We start from the raw sequence: 25,323 nt of genomic DNA, 5'->3' as shown, positions 1-25,323 counted from the left end.
AAATAGCGCTGACATTTTCGTAATATTATGTGCGATAACTAAAACTAATACTATATTCTACTTTTACCTATATACAGTAATAAGTATTACATTTTGTTTAGTATTGTTAACTACTGTTTTGTTAGTTTTATTGTTTTATATTTTTTTTGTTAGCCTAATTACTAATATTATTATTAATAATATTATCGTACTATTTTTTTTTCCTCCACTAACTATTTCTATTATCTTTAAAATTCTCTTTAGTTTAGTTATTAACTATTAGTTTTACTTTAGAAACTAGTTTTAATCTTCTTTACTTTCAGAATTTTGAGTAGTTTATGACATGCTCTTCTACAAAAGAGTTAGGTCAATTACGATTATAAAATTGAAAGATCTTTTCGATTGCGCGGGAACGGAAAAACCTCATCTTCTCAAAGCATAGATTGTGAAGAAATGGAGAATCAAAAAGTAGAAGAGCGCAACCCACTGGAAATTCCACCACCAGTCCATATAGAGGATCAGTTTGATAAAGTGGGGCAATCAAATAGAATCGTAACGGATTATGCTAGACTAGACCACTTCAACTATGAATCTAGTGTCACGAAACCCCCGGGCAAACACTTTGAAATCAGGAACGTCCTAATTCAAACAATTCAACAATCTTGTATGTTCACTAGAGATTGATTTTTTGGAACTTGTTGAAACTGCTAAGTATAATGGAGTATCTCGCGAAGCAATCAAGTTAAGATTTTTTTTTTTCTTTTTCTTTAAAAAGAGACACCAAGACTTGGTTGTGAAGTTTTCCTCAAGGATCTATTACAACATGGGATCAGATGACTCAAAAAATTTTGAACAAATATTTCTCCCCTGCAAAAACCACAAAGTTAAGACAAGATATATTTAATTTGCTACAGACTAATACTGAGTCAGTATATCAAGCTTGAGAAAGATTAAAGGCAATGTTAAGAAAATATCCACATCATGATATTCTTGAACATATAAACTTGTATATTTTTTATCACGAGTTAAAATCATCTTCTAGAAATGTGATAGATGCAGCTGCGGGAGGTTCTGTAATGGGAAAAACCATAGAGGAAGCATTGCTATTGTTGAAAGAAATTTTTGAGAATGCCATGCAATGACCATCTGAGTGTGTAATCATCAAGAAGGCTGCTATAGTAAATTAGGCAAACGCTTTAAATACGCTAACATAACAAATTATTTCTTTGATATAAAAGTTTGAATCTTTTCAGGTGAATACACAACAACCAAGCGATTATGAGGCTTGTGACATGTGTGGAGAAAGACATCAAAACCGTAAATGTCAAGCAACCAATCACAATGAAGACAAGGATTTTACATGTTAAGGAAACAATAATCAAACAAATACAGCAAATTGAGAAAAGATCAACAGGGGCACTCTCAAGGTACTGCCTCGTAGTCCCGAATCATAAAAGTAACTCACAATCTTTCCTTATATTACCGCGGGGGCCTTTGCATTTAGTTTTTAAAAAATTATTTTTTCCGAAATAGCACCCCGCATTTTAGCCCACCTTATCACAAAATATAGCTTCTAGTAATTCCCTTACTAGCCATGTGTATCAAGCCCACCTTATCTTACCGCATGCGTTTAACACCCACACCTCATACCACTGCATGATTATCAATAATAACAACGGTACGGCAGAAACCTCGTGCAAATAGCAATAACAGCACGGCAGAAACCTCATGCAAACAATAACAACAGCATGGCAGAAACTTCGTGCAAGCAACCAAACAATCACCTCAACAATAACACGAATGTCAAACATAACAACTAATTAAAATGGCATTTCACAACGTATACCTTGCCTCGGTAGAAACCACGACCTTTGCAACTCAACAACAAGATATTTCAAGGATAGCAATTTCAAGTAAAGAATTTCACAGTTAAATAATGAATACAGAATTAAAAAAGCAAGTAATTCAACTAAACATGTAGTACAAATTTTAAATAAGACATTAGACATGTGAAGTTAGGCTAAACATGATGACTATAACCTGCTAAAGTAACTTAAATAAGGCATGAAAAGGAAACTACATAGCTAAAATTGGAATCTCAATATTTATCCACACTCGTCAACTTGCGTACACGGCCTCCACATATCACAATTATCACAACAATACCAAATACTAAGGGAAATTTTCCCCACACAAAGTTAGACAAGTCACTTACCTCAAATCACGCTAAATCAATCAACTAGAAGGCCTTTCCCTCAATTTTTCCGACTCTGAAAGGCTCGAATCTAGCATAAACAATTTCACACTATAAATATAATTATAGGAAACTAATTTAAATAATAAAATAATGATCTTAGCAAAGAATTGAAAAATCGTCCCAAAAAGTCTACCCGGGCCCGCGTTTCGAAATCCGACCAAAATTATAAAATTCGAACATCCATTCGATATCGAGTCCAACCATACAAGAGTTATTCAAATCCGATCTCATTTCACCATTCAAAACCCAAAGGTTCAGCCTGAGGAGTTTCTACCATTTTTTCCAAATTTCAAACTCCAAAATACTAATTAGAAGATGTAATTAATACTAGATTCATGGGAATTAATCAAAAACGATTCAAGAATACTTACCCCAACAATTCCTTTGCACAAACCTCAAAATTTTGCCTCAAACCGAGCTCTCAAAGTCCCAAAATGAATTATGAAGCAAACCCTCGAAAATCTCATTTTTTGCCCAGCGACTTTCGCTTCTGCGGCCTTTGGGTCGCTTCTGCGACGCTGCACATGCGGAAAAACCATCGCAGGTGTAGACTCCACTTAAGTCCTCAGAATCCGCTTCTGCGGACCGTGGTTCGCACCTGAGAGCCCACTTCAGCGGAGAAAGGGACTGCACATGCGGTCCTTCCCAAAGCCCCTCCTCCAGTTGCGCTTCTGCTGAGAAAATGGCCGCGCCTGCAGAGGCGCACTTGCACCCTGGTGTCCGCACCTAACGAGCCCAACCCTAGGATCTCTTTTTGCTTCTTCACTTCACCTTCCGCACCCGCGATTCCGTGGGACTTCAGTAATGAAACTAAGTCCAAAATTAGTCTGAATTCGATCCGAACCATACCCGGGGCCTCCGGGACTCCGTCTAAATATACCAACAAGTTCCAAAACACATAGCGGACCTACTCAAGGCCACAACCTCATCAAACAACACAAATTCTATGAATCATAACCCAAATTCAAGCCTATGAACTTTCGAATTTCAAAACCCACGTCGATTCATACAAAAACAACTCTGATTGACACCAAATTTTGCACACAAGTCATAAATGACATTACAGACCTCTTTTCAACTTCCGAAATCTCTGAACTCACCCGAAATCAAAATCAACCACCCCGGCAAGTTACGTAATCATAATATAACATAGACGGAGCATAAATTAGGGGATCAGGGCTAAAATACTCAAAACGACAGGCCGGGTCATTATCAGATACAACAAGAACAAGTTTAACCAAAAATTGAACTTAAAGTTCTCCCATCTCATTTAAAATATATTTATATTGAGGAAGAATTATTTCTAGTAATTATTTCATCTTCTCTTACTACAGGACAAGAAGAAAAATTGATCGAAGTATTGAAAGCACACAAAGGAGCCTTGGGGTGGACTGTAAAAGATATCAAAGGCATTAATCCAGTTGTTTGTACGCACAAAAACCTCATGGAGGATAGCTACAAGCCAATAGTACAGCCCTAAATGAGATTAAATAAAACCGAGACAAACAAGATTACAAATTTGAAATAAGAGCATTACAAAATTTATTCTCACTCTACTATTTTATTCATTGGTTATTATATTAATTGTGCTCCGCGAGAATTACAAAATTAATATAAGAATAACATAAAGAAAATATATTGAAGTGATAATAATTATTAATTAGAAACCATATTTCAGCACAGTATGAAAATCAATAAAAAATCAAGCAAAGGATGTATTATAATTGAAATAATATTATAAAAATATTTACCATGTTTCATCAACTATCCCAACAAACGAGACTACTCCATTATGGAGTATTTAAATTTCACAACAAAAAGGAATTCTAGAATATTACCAATACTCTTAGAAAATTCAAAAAATTATGAGAATAAAATGAAATAGTTAAAGAAAGAAGTTAAGACCAAAGTTTAAAGAAAAGCGGTTCTCTTGCTATGTCTCTCCTCATTTTCTCTGATGCCAAATTTGCATTATATTTATAGAAAAGTCTTGTAGGCATTAAATGCTTAGATGTGTCTAAGACTAGGAGCTTGGTCACATTTGAAGATATGAGCTTGGATATGTCCAAGATAGGAGTTTGAATACGTCTAAGGATGGAGGCTTGAACACGTCGAAACTTCAATTATATGCTTCCATCTTGCCATTCCAGCTCTTGTGTTTGCCATAGCAGACTTTCATCGAGCATTCTGTCTTCTCCTTAGGTTATTCATATTTGTTTTTCTTCTTCTTCTTTTCTGCAAAAATAATTAGAAAGAGGCAAAATTTGAAATATATTATTTAAAATAGGATATTAAAAGTATATAATAAGTAAATATTTTATATTCATCAAACTCACGCCTTCAAGAATCATTCACCAACTAAAATCATAAGGAAACATTTGGCAACCTAAAACTGTAAAGCAAGAAAAATTTCATGCACAAAATAAAAATCACACGGTTGGTTATAGAACCAAAAAGAAAACAAATTTGTCAGAAGTGGGATTTGAACCCACGCCCTCTCACGAAGACCAGAACTTGAGTCTGGCGCCTTAGACCACTCGGCCATCCTGACATCATGAAATGCTCATCTCATGTTCATTTATTAGTACTCACTTCGTTCCAGTTTATGTGTTTAATGACCCCTTTTTAAATTTGAAAACAATTTTGTTTAAACTTACAATTCTACCCTTAAGAAGCTTTTATAACCACACAAATACTCTGAGCACCTTTAACTTGTTTAGGACCACAAATGGGAGTGCTGTTTAAATGATTTAAGATACGATATTAAAAACATTTTGAGCTCAAGAGAGAATATACAAATCATATTTCGTTTAACAAAAAAGAAGACCACTGGTGCTCGATGCTACGCTATGTATTCCGTTCCTTACAAGTTCTATGATCTATAATGCCCAGAGATGAAGCTTTCTTGTTCGAAAGAACTGCAGTAGAGAAAAAATCGATTTGTATCTGTAAGAAAAGTTGTTTACTGAATCCCATGCACCTTAAGTCTTTAGTTTGGGCTGCTCTCTGCAACCTTTGGTTCACTGAGGTGGTGGTGAAATATCTTATGTACTCAGTAATTTGCTGAAAAAGAATATGATATAACATTGACTTTTTCAGCTGAGTCAACCACTGCCGTCTACGGTGGTTGCAGCGTTATTTGCCACCATCTGAAACTTCATAGTCCTCGGAAAGTCATCCAATGCTATACTGGAAACGCCAAATTCATCGTCGTCCTAAAAACTATCTTCTTTCTCTTCCTTAATTATTGCATTCTTGATTTTCCGGTACCGGAGAGAGGCACGCCGGTGATGAGGTGGTGGGTTTGTTAGTTTCACCTGCAGAACTGGATTTTGAGTTCACCGGCTTCTGGCGGGCGATTCCGGCGAGGGAACTCCGGTGAGTAGGCATAGGGTGGTTGTGTTCTGAAGTGTAGGTGATATTGAACATGTTAGGGTCGGATCTATTTCGATCCACTTGTTTTCGGGCCAAACAGCCCTTTGAACTGCTACATTTGTAATATCCCCTGTTAATCCACAAGGAAATAAAACCACACTTCAAAAAGCTAGCTCTCTTTTTCTTTAATCTATAAGAACTTTAAGGTTGGTTGATGATATTTCATTGTAGCATAAAATCTCGCATAAGGTATTACATTATTCGGTTGGCCGTATAAAAAAATAATCACAAACATAACCAATATAACGTTTGGTTAACGTATTAACAACATTAAGTTATGCAAATATTTATTATAATTTTATAGATGATAGAATGTGAAATAAGAATATATATCAATAAGACAAAGATTAAACTATTTTAGAGCAAGTAATTCATATATAATATTATTTTTATTATTAAATGTTGCATAAATAATCTCAATATCACAAACCCGCCATAACTATTATGTGAACCAATCAACCCCAAATAATGCTCTTAGCTATTTCATACAAGGAACCTAAAAATGTACAAAAAGAAAGATTAAAAAGGACCAACCTAGGGTATGGGGAGCCTTTGATGGGTTTTTGCCCATATTTTCTCCAAGCCCACTTGTCTAAAGACAAAGCCTCAGCAGGCACTTGGCATACCTTCTTCAGCTTGTTCTTCCTGGAAAAAAATTCAAATAAATGTGTGACGACCAAAATAAATAAATAAATTAATAAATAAGCAGATTGACTTTGTGATATGGGTATATGCCAACTGATAAAGGTCTACTTTTTCCATAAAAGAAATTTAATACTTTCTACATGAAAAATTAAAGGCAGCGCGATGCATAAAGCATTCTGCATTCATGCAGGATCCAAGGAAGGATCGTACCCTAAGGGGTGTGATGTAGACAATTTACCCTAATGTAAGCATTAGTGGTTTCTTTCACGACTCTAACCCGTGACTTATAGGCAGAGGCGGATTCACGCTTAATGAAGCGGTGTCACACGACACCACTTTGTCGAAATGTTTTACTAAATATATGTATTAATACTGTGAGAAAACATATAAGTAGGAAAAATTGATATCACTTGACATAATTGTCTCTTGGTGTGTTGACTGTGTGCTTTATTTTGTTCTAAGAGGTTAGAGTGTCAAACCTTAACACATTTTCTAACCTGAAACTCAACAAAATCAGTAGACTAAGACTATTTCTTGTTTAAAAGTATGATAATTAAAGTTATTATTTTCGTTCTTCTATAAATTTCGACATCGGTTACAAAAATTTCTGCGTACGCCCCTGGTTATTGGTCACGAAGACAACTATTGTTGCTACAACACTTCCCTTATAAGAAAAACTATAAATAGAAAATTAAAATTTACCTTTTGTGGATTCTTGGACTCATCTGAGTATGTGAAGTACGACGGGACGCACTAGTTTTACTAGTTGTGAAATGCTTGGGCTGAATTAGTCCTGTAATAAGCTGATGATTGTGTAGTTTTTGCTGCTGTTTTAGTGTTTGATTATGGGGTGATAGATCTTGCAATCCTCCAATAACAAAAGGCTTGTAAAGATTATGCAACTCTTGAACAACATTTGTGGTGTCAAATTTTGGCTCAAAATAATCTTGAAAACAAATAAAGATGTCAACTTGGTGAATATTTGTAGAGCTAGAAATAGTGGTAATGGTACTACTGCTGCTAGAGGTGGTGGTGGTGGTAGCAACGGCGGCGGTGCAGCCTCTGACCACCGCGTGTAGATCCCAATCTGCTTCCATATTCTCTCTACTTGGCCCTTTTTTTTGCCTTGACTTTGTTTGAGAGAGGACAGTTATAGAAAAAGACAAGCTTTGACTTTTGGAGAGATGAAAAGAGACTTTGAGGGAGAGACAAATAAGTGGAATACTACTACTCCGTGCTTATTTATAGACACAAAGTGAGTTTTGGCCTTTTTTTTTCTTTTCTAAATTTGCATTAAAAAGTCCACTTTTGAGGGTAAAAATTTCCAATTAAAGACGATTTTATAACTACATTTCGAACTCAAAATATTTGATTAAAGATAAATAAATATTTACTTTTGATCGCTAGTCGCTACTAGTCTAAAATCCTATTTGTTTAAAAAAATCTTTCATATAGTAATTTGGTGTCCTGTGTTATTTTATATTGGTATTTTAAGTACATTCATAATAATATAAATTGAGAAGTTATCTCGTGAATTTGCTACAAAATTTACTTCCTATTTAAATAGTTTTGAATGCATTGGCCATTGAATGTTTAAGTACACCATATTTCCCTTTTATTTTCAATTTTGTAGATAGAATTTAGAGTTTTAATTGGCTTTATAAAATACTAATCAGGAGTAGTTTCTCTTGTTCAATTTTTATGTTTTATCATCAAGATACTTTCATTGTCAATACTCAATAGTATTAGTACATATTTGTATCACTATTTATTTAATGTGAATAACTTTAATGCAAAAGTTAATCATAATACTAATTAAAAATACCCAAAAATGAGGAGGTTGTTTTTTGCTTTTTCACCGGGTAATCTTATCTCCTTTGGGACTCCGACTAATTCGGATCCACGTTGCATAAGAACAATTAAAAGGAAAGTACTCTCTACTAGAATTTTTTGATTTATTCTTATTTGTAAGGGCTCAAACTCAAAACCTAGAGAAAGTGCTCCATACCGGTATTTCTTTGTTTATTCTTAGGGCTCGAACTCAAAGATTCGGGGTAAATAAATGTTATACATTCCACTACAATTTTGGGTAGGTAGTTAGAACTTAGGAGGTTGTTAATTAGAGAACAAAATAGGCATTGTTTGAGCAATTGACTTGGGAAAATGTCAAAAACAGTGGGTCCCACGGCTCAAAGGAGATGCGTGATTCATTAGCTCAGCTTTGAAAAGGTCCACTCCACGCTGTCTCTAATTGTCACTCGTGAGTGAGTTTTTTCTTTTTTTCCTCTTTTTTTTATTAGAGAAATTGGGCAGGTGGCACTTGCCGACAAAAAAAGAGCACATATTTTTTGAAGAAATAAAAATTTACACACAAATCCTTTTAGTTTCAACTCGTAACAAATGGGTACCTCTTTTACAATTAACAATATTTCCCCCCTTCTTTATTGTTTTGTTTCATGCAAATTTACAGTTCAATTCTAAGGAAAATTTTCAAATATACTCCTGAGTTTCGTAAAAGTAGGTTTTCCTCGTAGGCGGAGCCAGAATTTGAAGGTAATGGGTTCCAATCTTATCATTGAACCCTAGCTCATTGTAGTTAATGAGTTCACAATTAAATATTTTTACATATTTAATGGATTTTCTAATACAAATACAAGGTTTAAGCAAATGCTACTGGGTTCGTCCGAACCCGCAACTACTATACTACCTCCGCCCCTAGTTTTCCCTCATTCCATTCGTCCACCCTCTTCACGAACTTGTATAATCGAGGCGGATATAGGATTTCTACAAGGCGGATTTAGGATTTCTAGTACATGAGTGCACTGCTAAAAAAAATGAGGAAAAAATATATGTAGTGGGATTTGATCCCTATACCTCTTGGATAATAACTCAACATTCAACCAAGTGCACCATTCAATCTTTTAGAACATGGGTGTCAACAATTAATATTATATTAATTTCAAAAAATATGTATATAAAATATCTAATTTTACGGAAAGACCATAAATTCATGTGCCCCATAATTAAGCCTATAAATCCGCCCCTGCAATCAATGCTACAAACATAGCCAACTCTATTATTAAAGAAATAAAGAAAGGAACGACAATTTGGCACCAAATATTCGGAGATGTAGAAAGAACAGTTGTGAGAAGTGGGAAAACCATAAATAAAAAAAATAATTATTCGTGGAGGTTTATACAAAAAGACCTCTTGATTTTGGCAACCGAATCATAATTACCGGTACCTAGAACGTGGAATGAACATTATTCCTGTCCTTCGTTAAAAGATTGCATTAAAAATAACTGTTATCAAACGGATCACATATATGTAGGATTGCGGGAGGTGTTCATAACACGCAGCGAAAGACAATAATAATCATAGGAAGATCTTTTCGTGTTTAAAATTTATTTACATGTCAAAGATAGGATCTAAGGCGTACTTTGTGAAGAGAGTCTCGTTTCAAAAATTCTTCGATAGTGCGAAGACTCTATGCGTATCCACACCAAGACCGATCTTTACTATCAACTCTTTGGTCAATGAAAACCACGAACAAATTGAACGAAAAATTTTGTGTTGAAATTTTCTCAAAAATCTCAACTCTGTGAGTACCTAATTTTTGTACTGTTTTAACACCTCCTAAATTCATTAGTGTTTTGTTGCTTTAATTATATTTTCCAATTTTTGTGTCTTTGATTGCATATTTCCTATCATAAAAATACCAAACAATAGTTCTTTCTTTATTTGTGCATTTTAGGAATTAACTAACTATTCAATTGGTGAATTAATCTAGTTAATTGATCATTTGAATAAGTTACTTAATTAATTTATTTGCTTGTGTAAATTTAGTTTAATAAGTAGGATTAAGAAAGACATTGGGCCAAATTTGAAAGAGAAAGTGGCCAAAAGTGCAAGATAAGGGGCTGCCCTTGAAAGGGTCCGAAACGACGTAGTTTTGCCTCAAAACTACGTCGTTTCATTAAGTGACCCAAGATCAAATCTCACCAATTGATCACCCCTTGATCTAATAGTCTATATTTGATCTCTCAAGAGATATTTAAAGCCTCAAAAATCTGAAAAATTCCCTCAATTCCCCCATAACTCTTTCTCTCTTCTCTCTCTCTCTCTCTCTCTCTCTCTATCTTCTCTCTCTTCTCTCCGCCGCCGCCGAAAATCACCCACCGGCGGCGGACCACCTCCAAATTAACACCATATAATCTCCATAACCTCCTCTTCCCACCCTACAACACATACATGAATGGATAGAGCTCCATGAGACCTATCTTTTCCTACCCATTTCACCTCCAAAATCCCCGTCGTCGCCGCCCCGCTCCTCACCACTGCCATGGCTCCACTGCCTCACCACCGCCAAAATGCCCCGAACTCCCTTCTTAGCTATTTTTCGACTCAAAGACACTCGTTTCTTTTGGCGAGATGCTGAAACGCATTTCGTTCTAGCATCTACCCTAAAGAAACGTGCGTTTCGGAGTCGGGTAGTCGCCTTTTAGAATCTCCGGCGTCTTCTCGTGACTCGAACGGCTTCAAGCATACTTGTTAGGTATAATCGTCATCTCTTTAATTAATTTCTGATTTTTTTTATATTAGTAGATTAGTTTCTGATTTTTGATTTTTCTGTTTTGGTTATTTCTTGTTAATTAGAGTTTCAAGTTAGGTTTATTTAATTAATTATCTCTATTTAGTTTAGTGGTTTGTTAGATTTGTTATTGATTTAAACATGATCTTTAGTGTATTAGTTAAATCGTTCACTTAGTTAGTCGATTATTTAGTTGTTATTAGTCGTTGTCCGATTGTTAACGATGCTCGTTCTGTTTTGAGCATTAGTTTGTGAATTTAGTTGTTTGTTTAGTAATTAGTTTGCACAAATCGAATTCATTCCCATCAAGTTGGTTTGAATACTTAGTTCAATTACGTTTTTAGTCTCGTCTATACTTTGTCAGTTCATAGTTGTCCAAGTTTGATTTGTGTTGAGCAAGTAGTTTGTTGTTGATGGTTAAAATCTGAAATTTAATTTATTTTATCACAAAATAGGGTAATAGTAGCTTACTTTTACTAGTAGGGTGGCTGAAAGGACATTTTTTCTCCTTGCTTCTGACACAGTAGATTTTCAGGCTGTCCTTTCACCTTTGGGACAGGCCTTGAACAATATTTAAGCACATAAAGTCAGTCTTTTGGACAGAATTTTGGTGAATCAAAATCTGTCCGAAAATCTGACTTTATTTGCCTATTGAAAGGGCTGTTTTTCTCCTATAAAAGGGACTCAATCTTATACATACAGAGGGGGAGAGTTGCTTGAACACACATATCGTTGAACAAAAAATCAACAACTGAATACATTAAAGTAGACAGGAACTTAGAGCAAAACGGGTCCAAAAAAAAATACAATAGTTTGAAGTTAGTTTGTAGTTTTTTCTTCTTTAAAGGTTGTAGAGTTTCAAGGTGTCTTCTGGGTGATTTCACTGGTCCTTTTCACCGCTATTGCTGCTGGTTTGAATTTGTTTTGCTGAGTTCGTTGGCCTACTGTTGGATTCAACATTTTCACTGCTGAATTTTCAGTTTTCTAGGTAAAGTTTTGAACTCATTATGTAGTTTAAATATTTATGAATGAAATAAAAATGCCCGAATATTTTTGATGGTTATATCGGTTTGTCTTAAGATGATCTAGCTACTTTAACAGGAATATATAATAAGTTTAAAGCTCATATCATATGGCTTTGGTTATATTAAGTTAGTTTCGCATGATTGTGATGTTAGTTGTGCCAAGTTCAAATGCCTCTCTGTTTCTTTTCGCCTTTAGTTAAGATTTTAACTAAAGTTTTCATGAGGTTTATGTGCTTGTTTGTGATGTAAAATAAGGTTTTAGTTTTAAGTTTTAGTCGTTTACTTAGATCTTAATTTCTTTTACGTGGAGGCTCAAGTTTCTGAAGTTGTTCAAGAAAGCTATTTAAAAGATTTAAGTTCTAAGATGATTTGTTTGAATGTTTAGATATTTTTTTTTTAAGAAATAAAAGGAAATTATCAAATTCTCATGTCATATCACGGAGTTTGTGGTTGTTTTATTTCTATTCATGATCTTTGAGTTTAAAGAAAAGTTTATCAGGATGGTCATCAGTTGGGTCTAGTTTAAACTAGAAGATACTTGAGAATTGTCTCGCCATGACTTTGTTGATGATATAAGTTAACTCAGGACATTTTATCTTAAACTTTATATTATTAAAATAAAAAATAAAAAGAAGAAGAGGTGACGATAAAAAATAAAAAAATAATTGTTGTTGATTTTTTTTTTGGAATGAAAGTGGGTTTTAAAATATTGATTGATTGATTATGAACCATTCATTAATTTAAGTCAGTTATGTTTTATTTTTCTTTTTTTTTTTTTTTTTGGGTATATTTTAGGTTTGTCAAATCTTGAATTAACAGAATAATCTTTTAGTCTTACTAACTGGGAGGTCTTTAGCTAATTGAGTTAAGTCAATGAGCTTAAATTTGATAAGCCCAAAACACTAAAGGCTGGCTAGCCCATTCTCTAGACAAGTTGGACCATCCCCATGCCTAACCCAATAAACTAAGCTGGTTCATATTTAAATAATGAGTTTGCTAGCTTTTACATTTCAATTTAGGCATAAATTTTTAATAAATCTGATTTTTTTAAAAATAAGTTAATCACACTTAATTAATTTAAGCGATAAGCAATTTTAGACACGTTTGAGATGTAGACCATGTGTTCATACACGATCCTTGGTCGATATTTATTTAATAAAGTAGTCATGTGTGTATTTTCGCTCCTTGTCTCTTCAATATTAATTGTATTTAAACCATGTGTACCGACACGTTCTTTGTTTTAGTACATATAATCAAATAAGGACCTTGTGTGTTTGCACGCTCCTAGGCCAAAATTATTAATTATTAAGCGGCACTAGATAATAGTAACTTAAGGCAAATAAAACACATTTTATCCAAAATAAATTCAAGCCAAATTTAAGTTAATAAAGCAACCATGTTAGAACCACGGGACTCGGGAATGCCTTACGCCTTCTCCCCGGTCAACAAAATTCCTTACTCGGATTTTATTTTTGCAGACCAATTAATAATAGAGTTAAACCTTCATTTGACTAGGGATTCAAATAAAAGGTGACTTGGAACACCAAAAATCAATTCCAAGTGGCGACTCTGTAAATAAAATAATCCCTATTCAAGTTTGTCACTTTAATTAGAAAAATTCTTTAACCCACAATAATTCATAACACATAATCTCTTTTGTGGGGTAAAAAGGGGTGTGACAAACTCAAAGGTAGAAGAACAAGAAATAATTTTCTCGCAATAATATTTTCTCTTGATTTTTGGGGGCACACATACACCTTATAGGTTTTCATATATTCTTCAAGTTCACAAATATATCTCTATATATAAGTGACCGAAAAAGGAAGAATTAAAATGGTGTTTTAATTCCTTTCCAAGTCGAAGTTGAACTTTAGAAAAATAATTCCAAGGAAGAATTAAAATGGTGTTTTAATTCTTTTTCAAGTCAAAGTTGAACTTTAGAAAAATAATTTCAAGGAAGAATTAAAATGGTGTTTTGTGGACTTTGAATTAGTCTACTAATTATTATTTAATATATATTCTATATATAAATAAATATTAATTATAAGTACTAAATATATATATATATATATATATATATATATATATATATATATATATATATATATATATATTTCAATCAAGAGATATAATTTAATTTTCTATTCCAAATAGAAAACTTCAATTTGTTCACAATATTAATTATATTCTCTGTGTTAGCAAAGAATATAACAATATTTCATTTGGACTAATAACTAAATTTATTTGACTAAATTAAATTCTTTAATTTAATTATCAAATAATAAAGTAATTTATCCTTTAGCAAAGATCAGAACACTTGTTAGTGTGCGACCCCATAGGTTCAATACTAAATCGGTAGTAAATCGGTCACATCAATATACTAATCAAGGGTGGCGTCTAGCAGCACTTCTCAGCGACTGGATAGCATGGAGTATACAATTTACTCTCAAGAACCCGTAGAAGAATAATGCATTAATTCCTTCTGTCCTTGTAGCTCTGGTCACCATAGGATATGGTTCAACTGTCAAACCCTAATAGGCGATCAACTATGTGTTCATGTCAAAAATAATCGACCATTAAATGACCTAAGAAACTCTTTTCTACTTTCATTCAATCGCCCTGGCCAAGGTCTTAACTTGGTCGGTTATAATTCATGACAACATGGAGCTTAAACTCATTACCAAAAGTTGACAGATTCCATCTTGATCAATCACTAATTCTACGAGTATTTAATCATACCCAATATCCTTTCAACTATCGCCCTAGGGCCATAGGTGTCTAGCTTCCAAACACAATAAATAACCTGTCAATTACTATGATGATATCAGGTCAAATGAAACTCTTACATCATATTCTTCAAGAGAATATCCTATTGACAATTTATGGTAATTCTAACAATTAGGAATTATCCAATGAATCGGTTCAATGATCATATCTCTATATGCATCATCTATTTATGTAATTCAGTTAATGAGATCAACTAATCTTTATCCCATAAAGACGATCACATAAATATTGATCTAACCGGATTACTAATGTCCAAATCAATAATCTTACGATCAAGAATTAAATTTAGATTAAGTTGTAAGAGACTTTACTCTCATTATCATGATCTCCATCATGATGACAAGTCTCAAAATTTAATAAAGGACCTTATCAAATTAATCAAGTAATTAATAATAACTATGATAAAAGAATATCAAATGCCATGTATTTTTATATCAAATAACATTCAGATAAATATGTTCAAATCATCAAATATAAGATTGTATCTAGGGCATATTTAATATATCCCTAACAATATATTCTTCATTTATAATAGACTTCCAACCAGAATATTTTACTTATGTTAACCATTTTAAACTGTTACGTAGTTGAGATACGTAAAAAAACAAAAAACAAAATCAAATTTGTTCATGAACTTTACATCAATTCAACTAATTTAACTTTAAGAGTAACGAATTCAAATAAAAATACATACATTATTTATCATGGCCAGGTAATACAAAAAATATATATACAAGACATTCATTTAATTTAGTAAAAAGACATACTCCCTTCATCTCTTAAGTTAATAATACTTTCTAAAATTGTGATATAAATAAGTTACTAAAAATTTATGTGAGTATAAATATTTTATTAAAATAAGACGTAAAAATTAAAATTAATTTTTTTAGATATGATATTATTTTAGGGACAGAATAAAAAGGAAGTTTTACCTTTTTGAGCCACCGGGCCAAGGTCTAATTTGTAGACTTGTGGTGTAGGGTCGTAGTTGCTATATTTGCAGAAGCCGTATAAATTCCTCTCCAATTTCCCTAGATTGAATTTTCCCTCTTCTTTCAGCCCCTTGATTTTGATTTCCTTTTCCCTCCTTTTCTCCTCTATTTTCCTTTAATGACACTGTAACAGAAAAAGGGAGAAACAGAAAAGAGGTAGAAAATGATAGGAGGGAATAACAGTTTTGGGAAGACAATTTGCTCAATTTGTTATGAAGATCTAAACCCTATTATTGAAGACCTCCAATCCATTTCTATTTGCGGTCACGTTTTTCATGAGATTTGGTTAGACCCGATATCCATCTAAATGTATTTTGGGTACTCTTTATATCAGCAAATCTTGATTCAAATTTAGTCTAAAAGTTGTTCATTTATGAATGTATTTGAAGAATTGTATTGGGTATCTTTACTTGGATTCTACTTAATTAGAAATCATTTTTTTACAACCCAGAACTTGTATTTGTTACCCTTGTATTGTGTAACATAGTAGCTTTTGCTCAAGAGGTCCAATAAATATCTACAAGTTTTTGACTTTGAACCTAGTTATTATAGTATACCCAGTATTAATTTGAGATTGTTATAGGAACTCATAAACTTCAAATTTTGGATCTGTCTCTGGTTTAGTTACTTTGTATTGTTAAAAATGTTTTCCTTTAAAGGGAAAAGTTTGTTTTGAGCTACACTCATTTTACTTTACAAATATATCAACTCTTACATTGTATGATTTGTTTTAATCAACATTTGTGCATTGCTGTTAACCGCTTATACTAAAAAAATATCACCAAATTATTAGAGGCGGCTTCGAGGTTTGAATATTATGGGTTAGAGTACGGGATTCTACCACAGCACATTTGATTTACTGGGTTAGAAATATATAGTTTGTTAGTGGTTTTTTTTAACACATATATAGGGTTCGAGCCAAAGCAATGTATGCTAGATCCGTCCGGACCATTATCCTATACCACATTCTACACCTTGTACAATTACTATATGTTGCTTTTATAGTAAACTAACGATCAAGGAAATGATTTCCTAAGGTCAAACATTTTCCTTATAAAAAAACAGAACCTTTATGTTTACTTGTGGGAAAAAAGACTACTACTTTAAGTTGTTGCTGGCCAAGTCTGTAACATTTCTATCAATGTGCTTGTATCTGATAGAGATAGTTATTTTCCTTATCTGATAATTATTTAGTTGATTTTGTTTATGATATGTTGTGGTTGCAAAAATCAGTCTTCAGCAATGGTTTGAATACTGCACAAATGGAAAAAAGAAGAATTGTCCTGTCTGCAAACAGGCTTGTTCAGAACAGAATGCGAATAGGCTTTATTTCCAATCAGTTGGTGATCCAAATGATACTAGTCTGACCAAGAAACCTCGTGATCACGAAGAGGATCCACGGGAACTGAGAAGTGAGGTCAAAATGTTGGAGGGGAAAGTTTTACAGTTGACTTCTACTTTGGAAAAACAGCTGAAAGATCTCAAAGAAATCAATGCAGAGGTAAATGGTTCATTTGCTATTTCTTTGGCTTCTGTGAATTTACAGAATATGTAGCTGTTGAATACTATGAAATTGCATCATTCTTATTCTATTTGTCCTATTTGCTCCATTTCGTGAAATTGCCCTTACTATAAGAGAGGTCAATGGTTCAATCCCAGCTGACATGTACTACTGGCATGAGATGAGTTTAACCGGAGTAACGTCGTCAATGAGAATTCATATACCTGCGCTCAACTTGTTTGGAAGTGAGGCATAGTTATTGTTGTTCTATAAATGAGAGAACTCTGGAGTCACATGGTGGATCTGTTAGTCTTTTTAACAATCTGGCGGACGGTTAAAACTTGCTAAGTTTTGGATACTTCAAGGAGGTTTTTTGTTTACTGTAGTCGTTTAAGGATGTACCTTAAATTTTTGGTACAGTCAGGGATTTTTTCGGCCAGAACTCGGGCGGTAGGAGATGAGAAAAGTCAACTTTTTTACAAGTTTCTTTGCCCATAGCTGACTAAATGAAATGACATGAATTTGATATATGTAAAATTTCGCGAGTACGATGAAGAGTTCTAAGTCTACCGATTAAATGTGGTGAATGAAAAAATCATCTTCGGCAGATGTAGGTTTCAGTTTATTGTTTGGCTAATGATGGGAAAGAGCCACAGTTTTGCTCAGAACCAAAATACACGTTCTTAGGTAGAATACGTATGGCTCTGATGAAGTTGATAAGCATCTGTTACTTCCATTAACAAAAGTTATAGATATTTATATGAGCATATTTGCTTCAAACTCGATCTACTTAAGAATTCATGTTATCGCATTTTCATCTCGACAAATTTTCTCAATAATGCAACTTTTTTCTTTCAGCTGTTCACATGCAAAGAAGAGTTGAAAATGGAAGTGACTCTAAAGAATGAAACTGTGAAACAGGAGGCAGCCATTCAGCAGTTGCTACATCTTAAATCCAAGGTACATACTCCTCTTGATGTTTTGCTAGTGCATCTAGTCATATATTCTTGTATATAATGTCTTCTTGGTGGAAAAAGATTTAAGTTATTAGTTACTACATTCTGGCAAAATTTGTTCTGCAGGAGTTAGATCGATCAACTTTGGAGTGCATAAGGCTAAAAGATGGAAATATGGCTCTAGATAAGGAGCTTGCAGCACTCAAGTTGTAAGTCAATAATCATATTGAGGGAAACAAGCAATTGCATCCTTATATTAGATTTACGATAGTTCTTTTTCACTTTCCATTCATGGTTTATTACATCAGAATCTGCAATTTTAACTTGGAGGAAGAAGAGGTCTTGAAACTCGCTTCATTAGGAGATGATCCCAATAGCAAAGAGACAATTGATGTCTTGAAAAATCATTGGTCACCCGAAACAATAAAGCTTTTACTGTTAGAATCACTTTTATTTAGGAAGTTTGAGTTTATAGCACTACTGGATGAAACTCCATATCTACTAATGCTCTTCTTTTGCTTTAGACATTTCTTGCTTTTTATACATGTTGTGGATATGTTCCTTGGAAGTTCATTGCCGTGGGAAATCTGAATTGTACAAACTTTGATATATTACAGAGTTTCTTTTTGATCTCGGGAAAGTTACTTTCTGATCTGATATCAAGGATAGGCCATGTAGATAAAGTAACATAAGCTTGATGAGCTTAGCAACTCCACTAAAAGCGACGCTTGATTGAGTAATACTTGTGAAAATGTTAGGTTCGGTTCTACAAAAGAAATCCTTTTCCTTCTATCAGATCTTTTTCCTAATTCCCTTGTGTGGTATTTTTACCGGGTAAAGGTAATGGATAGTTTGTCCTTTGCAATGACTTGTTTTCTCAAGCACATCAGCGATCTTTTTTTTAATCTCGTTTTATCAAGCACAGAAGCAACATTCATACATTAGCCTTAAGTTTGATGGATAACTTTATTGCATTTGTTTGGCAGGAGTTACAAAGAACTAATGACCAAGTGTGACACTCATGGCAGACGAGAGGCTCGTTCTCTTAGGAAACTTGAGAAGGCTAAAGAAAAGATAAATAAGTTGAAGGTAAGTGTTGGATTTCCTAAATGAAATATGGTTTATTACAACTTGAGCTTTGAAGATTCTTCAGTGTGCGGCTATTTATAGACCAGGGTCCAAGAACTTGAGACGGCACTTGAAGGAAAAGAAAAAGATAATGAAAATTTGAGAACTTTGAGAGTTGCCAAGAAAAACTTAGAGTTGTATCAAGGAAGCAAAGAACCCAAAGTTGACAGATGTTCATATGAGAATCAGAATAAGGCACCTACTGCGACAGAAGTAGATTTATGCATGGTCACTGGCTCATGCGATGATTTATCTAGACCAAGGAGAAAAAGAAAGTACAAGTCTAAGGAAAAGAGTATACAAAACACGGCAGAAGATATTATAACTGGTGGAAGTCAAGTGCAGGGATCAGAAAATAAGGATGGAATCTCAGGTTCAAGGAATTCCCCTGTTATTATTCTTGATGATGATACTGATCTTCCGCCTCTAGATGACGTTACACAGCATCAGCCCTCATTTCGCATCAGGAAAGAGACTTCTGCACCAGTTATGCTTGCCCAACCAGGTTTCCATCTGTCTTATCTTGATGTTAAAGTGCTTTCATCTGTTGTTAGGATGATGTATTTACTTCAATCAAATGATCTTATTCACTCATCAAATAGTGCTCTTAATAAGTACTTGTTTCCTCTGACACTGAGTGAAAAATCCCAGGAGACAGCTGCTTTTCTGGTGGATTATTAGGTCCTGATGGGACTTACTGGCACTTGGGAAAATGGTGCAAGAAACTAAAGGAAAAGGGATCTGGATCACTGTCTTGAGGACTTCAAGGATCAGGTGTGACTGCTGTTGATTTAATTGCTGTAGGAGCTGATGGTAGAGGCGGTTGGATCAAAGTTCTGGGATCAATGAATCCGGGATCATTGGTAGCTCTTAACACCCTTTATTTGCTTATAAATGATACATGTTCAGTTACTGCTCCTACCTTTCTGTTACATTTGCTAAGCAAACTTAACTTCTTCCATGACATGTATCTTACATACATGACACAGCTCGCAAATGAAAGCACAATCGAAGTTATAGTAGCAGTGTTGCTGCAACTCTATTATTCCATGATTGTTTGAAGTATCTACTTGATTATATCTTTATGAAACTGTTTTAAAAACACTAATGCTACAAAGGTGAAAGTTTATTTGTTTATTTTCTCAGCAGGACAAAAATGAGAGTTTGCGATCATTCAAGAGATACAAGTATGACATGAAATCAAGTAGTTCTCAGTTTCAAGGATGCTTGCAAATAGATGTTAGCTGTATTGAAGAAGCTTCTAGATTACCACCTGTAAAGTTTCCATCAAAGATTTAGAGAGTCCATTTTTTATACAGTGTTTAGGGGTTAAATTTTAGCAATCTAGTTATACTACCATTTGATTGAATAGTTCGAAAAGAAGAAACTCAATGTCTTCTTTTGAGCGTGAAAGTAGGGATTCAAAAGGGAAAGGTAGCAGGCCGGGGAGAGGAAAGCAAGAAAACAACTTCAGCAATTGTTTCTTTGCAGTTTTCAGTTATGTTGCTTGATCAATCCATATTGAAAGTGCACCCTTTGTAGTTTTGAAAAAAGTGAAACAATTCTTTATGCAAGCGTGCACTTCATTTTTGTAGTTTAATACTTAAGTGTATGGTGTATTTGATGTTAATGCCCGAATGGTTTCATATTTGCAATAAGGAGTTTTCTTTGTAGTAAATACTTACTCGCATTAGGTGTCTATGTCAAATTAAGCAATTCAACCTTAGTTTAAAATTAAAGTAAGAATATGCATAATTTAATCGCGGATCAGAGGGGAAATAAATGTGTATAGAAATACATATTATTCATTTAATAGATTGGTATAAACACTGGCTATATGCTTGGAACCAACTATATGCTTTCTTGTATTATTTATTAAAGGCTTAATATAAACTTTCCCTCTCAATTTACATCAATTTCTCATTTACACCTTGAAAAACCTACTAGACTATCTCTTAAACAAACACAACATATTAGTATCATAATATCTTATATTGATTACAAAAGAATATGCAATCCTTTCAATAAGTGCTACTATAAAGTATAAAAGTAAGGAGATGCTAAGTCCTAGCTCGAACAAGTGGTGACTTAGGAATATTAATAGGGGAATGAGGAGACATCATATTCATATTCATTCTTGACGACATTACATTTTCATCGTACTTTCTATTCGAGAAACTTAGCCGTAGATTGTTCCTTTTCCATTGCTGCTTGTTCTTTGCTCCATTTTCCACTAACATTTGAATTCTTCCAAGTGCAATCTCCACCGTTTGATCATCAATATTTGCGAAACAAACCCGAAACCAACCTGGTTCAGGACAGTTAAAAGAAGATCCAGGTGAAACATTAAGCTTCACATCATTTATAATCAATTTCCATAATATCATTTCAGAATCAAATGTTGGTTTTTTCAACAGTGGCCTTAAATCCATCCAACAGTAAAGTCCAGCATTTCCTTTTAAGCAATTTATTCCAACTTCTTCAAGTCCTGTTGTGAATTTTTTGTGCCTTTTTCGCAACCTCTTTGAACTTTCAAGGAGAAATTTGTCGACGAATTCATCGTCAGACAACATAGTAGCTAGTAAATGTTGTGTCTGAGTTGTAACAAGACTAAAACTCGACATTTTTCTAGCACAACTTACCACATCATTGTTGAAAGAATAGATAATTCCAACTCTGAATCCTGGAAATCCCATGTCTTTTGAAAGACTATACACTATATGAACCAAATCTTTATTAATACATTCATCCATTTTATCCATTTCGTCGTTGATAATTTCAGCAATGCTGACGAATTCTGGAGAATCAAAGACAGTGGCTGCGTAGATTTCGTCGCAAACTAAGTGGATGTTGTGTTTGTTTGTGAATGTTAAGAGGTTTTTTAGTGTGTCTTTGTCTAAAGTTGTGCCTAATGGATTTGAAGGATTGGTTAAGATTAAGCCTTTGACTTTGATATTTGATTGTTGGGCTTTTTCATATGTTTCTTTGACAGCTTCTGTAGTAATCTTGAAATTGTTGGAGCTATAGCAAGGAATTGGGAGGAGTTGTACCCCAGTTCTCCACCTTAGGTCCCTATTGAATCTGCGAATTTGAACAATTATTAAAACACGTTATTCAACTTAAGACAAATGAATAAGAGAAGATTAAAAACATGACTAGAAGGGCCGCCCGGTGCATAAAGTATTCTATCTTCACGCAAGGTCCGAGGAAGAATCGCACCCCAAGGGAATGTGATGCAGCCTATCCTGATTCAAGCATCAGTGCACGACTCGAACCCGTGACCTACGGACACAAACTTGATTGTTGCTCCAAGGCTCCCGTAAGATCGAAGATTAATTAATACATGCCTATATATATTTTATAGCTTCTGCAGGCAGAAGTCTATGATTATTAAATTATCGAAAAGAGGAGTTTAGAGGAGTAAAGAGAATATAAAAACAGCAGCAGAAATCTTGACCTCTGCACTGGTTAGCTTATTGCTTTGAACTTTTTGACTGTATCTTTCCCATTAATTCTGAAAGTCAAAAAGATTTGACCATTACGTATCTCTAGTCTATTTAATTATTTAGATATAGTACAGACTTACAACTACTATACTTAGGAATGTAATAGTGAGTCTCTTTATATGTGATAGATAGTTGAGGTAATGAATGCAGAATTGCTGAAACTGGATCTATATTCAGGTTCGATTTAGTTTGTACGGTACATATGTTCATTTGTAATAAAATTCCTTTATTTCTAAAAAAAAATAATTATTTAAGATATAGTAGTATGAGTGCAAGATGTAATATATATCCAACTTAGCCAACAAGCTGATTCCACTAAATGGAAATATGTGTGTGTACTAGTACTCCCTATGTTTCAATTGATAGAGCTTAGTTTGACTAAACACCAACTTTAAGAAAAAAATAAAGTTTTTGAAATTTGTATTCTTTTATTTGATTTACATGACCATAATAGTATGTCATTAAATGTAAAATGAAAAGTTAAAGTAAAACTAATTTAAAAAATAAAATAATTTATCTGCTATAACATGCTAATATGATACCCTCTTTACGTATATATAAGCCAATACATGTATACATACATACCCAGGGTAATAAGGCGAGGGGACTAAAAATGCATCGCCTGGATCAGCCAAACAAAATATAAGAGTCTCGTTAGCTCCAGTAGCTCCACCAGCCATTACTACACGCTCTGTATCAAACTTAACTCTACCCCTTCTTGTTTTTTCCATAAACTTCGCAATTGCCTGAAATAAATTACATACACATAACTCATTACTTCTTATTTTCCCCTTCTATCAAAACCATAACGTCAAAACAATCATTTTTAGACATGTCAAAAACAATATTACCATCAAATATGTTTGAGGTACATGCAGAAGCGGGTCAGGATTTGAAGTTTATGGGTTCGAGAATCTAATCCGTTTAAGTTATTAGTTTCTAAGTTAATAAATTATACATATTCGATGAATTTCTTAAGACAAACATATAGTATGGACAAAAGCTACTGGATTCGGCCGAACCCGTAGGTCGTGTTCTAGCTCCGCCCCAGGCACATGTCAAGAATAATTATTTATAAAAAGGACAACCCTGGTGCACAAGGCATCTGCATTCACGCAGAGTCCGGGAAATGGTCGTTCTTGGGTATGATGTAGACAACCAACCATAATGTAAGCAAGAATAATTATTTATATGTACCATTATATATAATGTGTACATATGTACAATAAAGAGTGACACATACACTTCTGAATTCTGGCAAGCCATGATAATCTTGGAAGTTAGCAATGTTCCTAAAAGATTTGATTCCTTCAGTTGTGCAAATGGAAGCTTTTGGATTTCTCTTAATCCACTCTTCTATCAAGTCAAAAGAAAGCTGCCAAAAAAAAACAAGTTTAGAAGAATTTTCTATCATCTTTTTCACAAAATTAATTAATGCGTGCATGCTCAAATAAGTTCATATAAATTGAAATAGATGTAGCAAATTATAGAACTAAGAAAATATAAAACATTAAACCTGATTTTCAGCAAGGCCCATTTGGATAACACCATTGGGATTTTTCACAAGGTGGAAAGGATCGTTATCGTATGCTTTCCATCCATCAAAATATGGCGAATTTTCGCCATGTTCTTCACTAATAGCTAGCTTAGACAAAAACACTGAGTTGAAATTCCCACTCTCAGAATCCATATCTTTACTGAATTTCAATAAACTGGAAAAATGATGATCAGTTTGTGTACAGAAATGCTAGCTTTCTGCAGTAGTGCATGGAAAAGAATGAGGGAAGTGAGGGATATATTTATAGAGAAGGGGAATTAATGAAATGTTAAATTTTGGCAAGTAACGTACGTATGGAAAATAAAGCTAATTAAGTAGTATTACAAAATGCGAAACATATGTTTCAACGTTCAAAAGGTTTGAAAATAGAAAGCCCAAAGACAAGAATGAAAACAAAATCTATGACTTATTTCAAAAAACTTGATGAGTGGGTACCTCAGTCAAATCAATCGTTATTGGTTACGTCTGAAATAAAGGGTTCCTTTTAAATCTGTATTTAAATATCTGAATTTCTAGTTAATTAGTGCTTTTAATTTTTCATTTCAATAGACGTGTATCATGGGCTGCTTGCTCTAGTTTTTGGTTAGGCTAATATCTCTCACTAATGTGGGAGAAGTTTCCCATTATTGCATGCATGTATGATTAGTCTTGGTTTCTCAATAGTATGAGCTTTAAAATTATAATTTCCTTTTTCCAGTAAGGAAAAGGTCCAAATTGACTATGACCTAATGGTTAATAAAGTAGATTGAGAACCATGAGGTTTTAGCTTTAAATTTCAACGGAGGAAAAAGCACAAACGATTTCTTCCTATCTGTCTAGGCCTTGATGAACAGAATTATCTGTGCTTGTGGTAAGTAGCAGGTACACCATGAAATTAGTCAAGGCGCATCGAGATGCTACGGTTATAAAAAAAATAGAATAGTACAAGTAGTTTTATAGATAGTGGACTCAGGGGCGGAGGGA

The 25,323-nt window shown here is 33.9% G+C and overlaps 3 protein-coding genes and 2 non-coding genes across 7 annotated transcripts; 1 reads left to right on the top strand and 4 right to left on the bottom strand.

The window, feature by feature from the left end:
• Positions 1 to 860: 860 nt before the first annotated feature.
• Positions 861 to 967, bottom strand: LOC117274168 (small nucleolar RNA R71). Its single transcript, XR_004504250.1, has one exon. It is a non-coding gene; the product is annotated as a small nucleolar RNA R71 (small nucleolar RNA).
• Positions 968 to 3,994: 3,027 nt separating this feature from the next.
• Positions 3,995 to 7,512, bottom strand: LOC104086106 (WRKY transcription factor 22-like). Of its 2 annotated transcripts, none has more exons than XM_009590281.3 (3): positions 7,019 to 7,512; positions 6,206 to 6,316; positions 3,995 to 4,471 (listed from the first exon to the last, which is right to left on the bottom strand). In XM_009590281.3, the coding sequence occupies exons 1-3, from the start codon at positions 7,411 to 7,413 to the stop codon at positions 4,444 to 4,446; spliced, it is 534 nt and encodes a 177-aa protein (XP_009588576.1). In that variant the 5' UTR covers positions 7,414 to 7,512; the 3' UTR covers positions 3,995 to 4,443. The 2 variants fall into 2 exon arrangements, with proteins under 2 accessions (XP_009588576.1, XP_009588575.1); XM_009590280.3 differs by lacking the exon at positions 3,995 to 4,471 and adding an exon at positions 5,028 to 5,741.
• TRNAL-CAA (transfer RNA leucine (anticodon CAA)) lies at positions 4,704 to 4,787 on the bottom strand. Its single transcript has one exon. It is a non-coding gene; the product is annotated as a tRNA-Leu (tRNA).
• Positions 7,513 to 15,674: 8,162 nt separating the features above from the next.
• On the top strand, positions 15,675 to 20,896 carry LOC104115292 (uncharacterized). 2 transcript variants are annotated; one of them, XR_690578.4, is made up of 8 exons: positions 15,675 to 15,996; positions 16,945 to 17,212; positions 18,071 to 18,172; positions 18,295 to 18,377; positions 19,155 to 19,257; positions 19,339 to 19,801; positions 19,948 to 20,159; positions 20,443 to 20,896. XR_690578.4 is itself a non-coding variant. In XM_009625891.3 (7 exons), exons 1-7 carry the CDS (start codon positions 15,875 to 15,877, stop codon positions 20,052 to 20,054), a joined length of 1,248 nt encoding a protein of 415 aa, XP_009624186.1. In that variant the 5' UTR covers positions 15,675 to 15,874; the 3' UTR covers positions 20,055 to 20,160. The 2 variants fall into 2 exon arrangements, 1 of the variants encoding a protein (XP_009624186.1); XM_009625891.3 differs by lacking the exon at positions 20,443 to 20,896 and having other exon boundaries at positions 19,948 to 20,160.
• A 383-nt stretch (positions 20,897 to 21,279) lies between these two features.
• Positions 21,280 to 24,499, bottom strand: LOC104115306 (1-aminocyclopropane-1-carboxylate synthase-like). The gene is made up of 4 exons (XM_009625899.3): positions 24,319 to 24,499; positions 24,046 to 24,177; positions 23,388 to 23,548; positions 21,280 to 22,377 (listed from the first exon to the last, which is right to left on the bottom strand). Exons 1-4 carry the CDS (start codon positions 24,490 to 24,492, stop codon positions 21,357 to 21,359), a joined length of 1,488 nt encoding a protein of 495 aa, XP_009624194.1. The 5' UTR covers positions 24,493 to 24,499; the 3' UTR covers positions 21,280 to 21,356.
• Positions 24,500 to 25,323: the final 824 nt, after the last annotated feature.

This window comes from Nicotiana tomentosiformis, chromosome 5, assembly GCF_000390325.3.
Source record: "Nicotiana tomentosiformis chromosome 5, ASM39032v3, whole genome shotgun sequence".
Classification (NCBI taxonomy): Eukaryota; Viridiplantae; Streptophyta; class Magnoliopsida; order Solanales; family Solanaceae; genus Nicotiana; species Nicotiana tomentosiformis.
Note: the sequence above shows the minus strand (reverse complement) of the source record. Positions and strands in the feature narration are given on the sequence as shown.

Bases quoted from the DNA above. Each gene is read 5' to 3' on its own strand.
- LOC104115292 (XM_009625891.3), top strand. From the start codon at position 15,875: ATGATAGGAGGGAATAACAGTTTTGGGAAGACAATTTGCTCAATTTGT. The intron at 18,173-18,294 runs GTACATACTCCT...TTTGTTCTGCAG, and splicing joins TGCTACATCTTAAATCCAAG to GAGTTAGATCGATCAACTTT. The intron at 19,802-19,947 runs GTTTCCATCTGT...GAAAAATCCCAG, and splicing joins AGTTATGCTTGCCCAACCAG to GAGACAGCTGCTTTTCTGGT.
- LOC104115306 (XM_009625899.3), bottom strand. From the start codon at position 24,492: ATGGATTCTGAGAGTGGGAATTTCAACTCAGTGTTTTTGTCTAAGCTA. The intron at 23,549-24,045 runs GTATGTGTCACT...AATTTATTTCAG, and splicing joins GCTTGCCAGAATTCAGAAGT to GCAATTGCGAAGTTTATGGA. The intron at 22,378-23,387 runs GTATGTATGTAT...TCAAATTCGCAG, and splicing joins CCCTCGCCTTATTACCCTGG to ATTCAATAGGGACCTAAGGT.
- LOC104086106 (XM_009590280.3), bottom strand. From the start codon at position 7,413: ATGGAAGCAGATTGGGATCTACACGCGGTGGTCAGAGGCTGCACCGCC. The intron at 6,317-7,018 runs GTAAATTTTAAT...ATTTTTTTCCAG, and splicing joins AGTCCAAGAATCCACAAAAG to GAAGAACAAGCTGAAGAAGG. The intron at 5,742-6,205 runs GTTGGTCCTTTT...GTGGATTAACAG, and splicing joins AAAGGCTCCCCATACCCTAG to GGGATATTACAAATGTAGCA.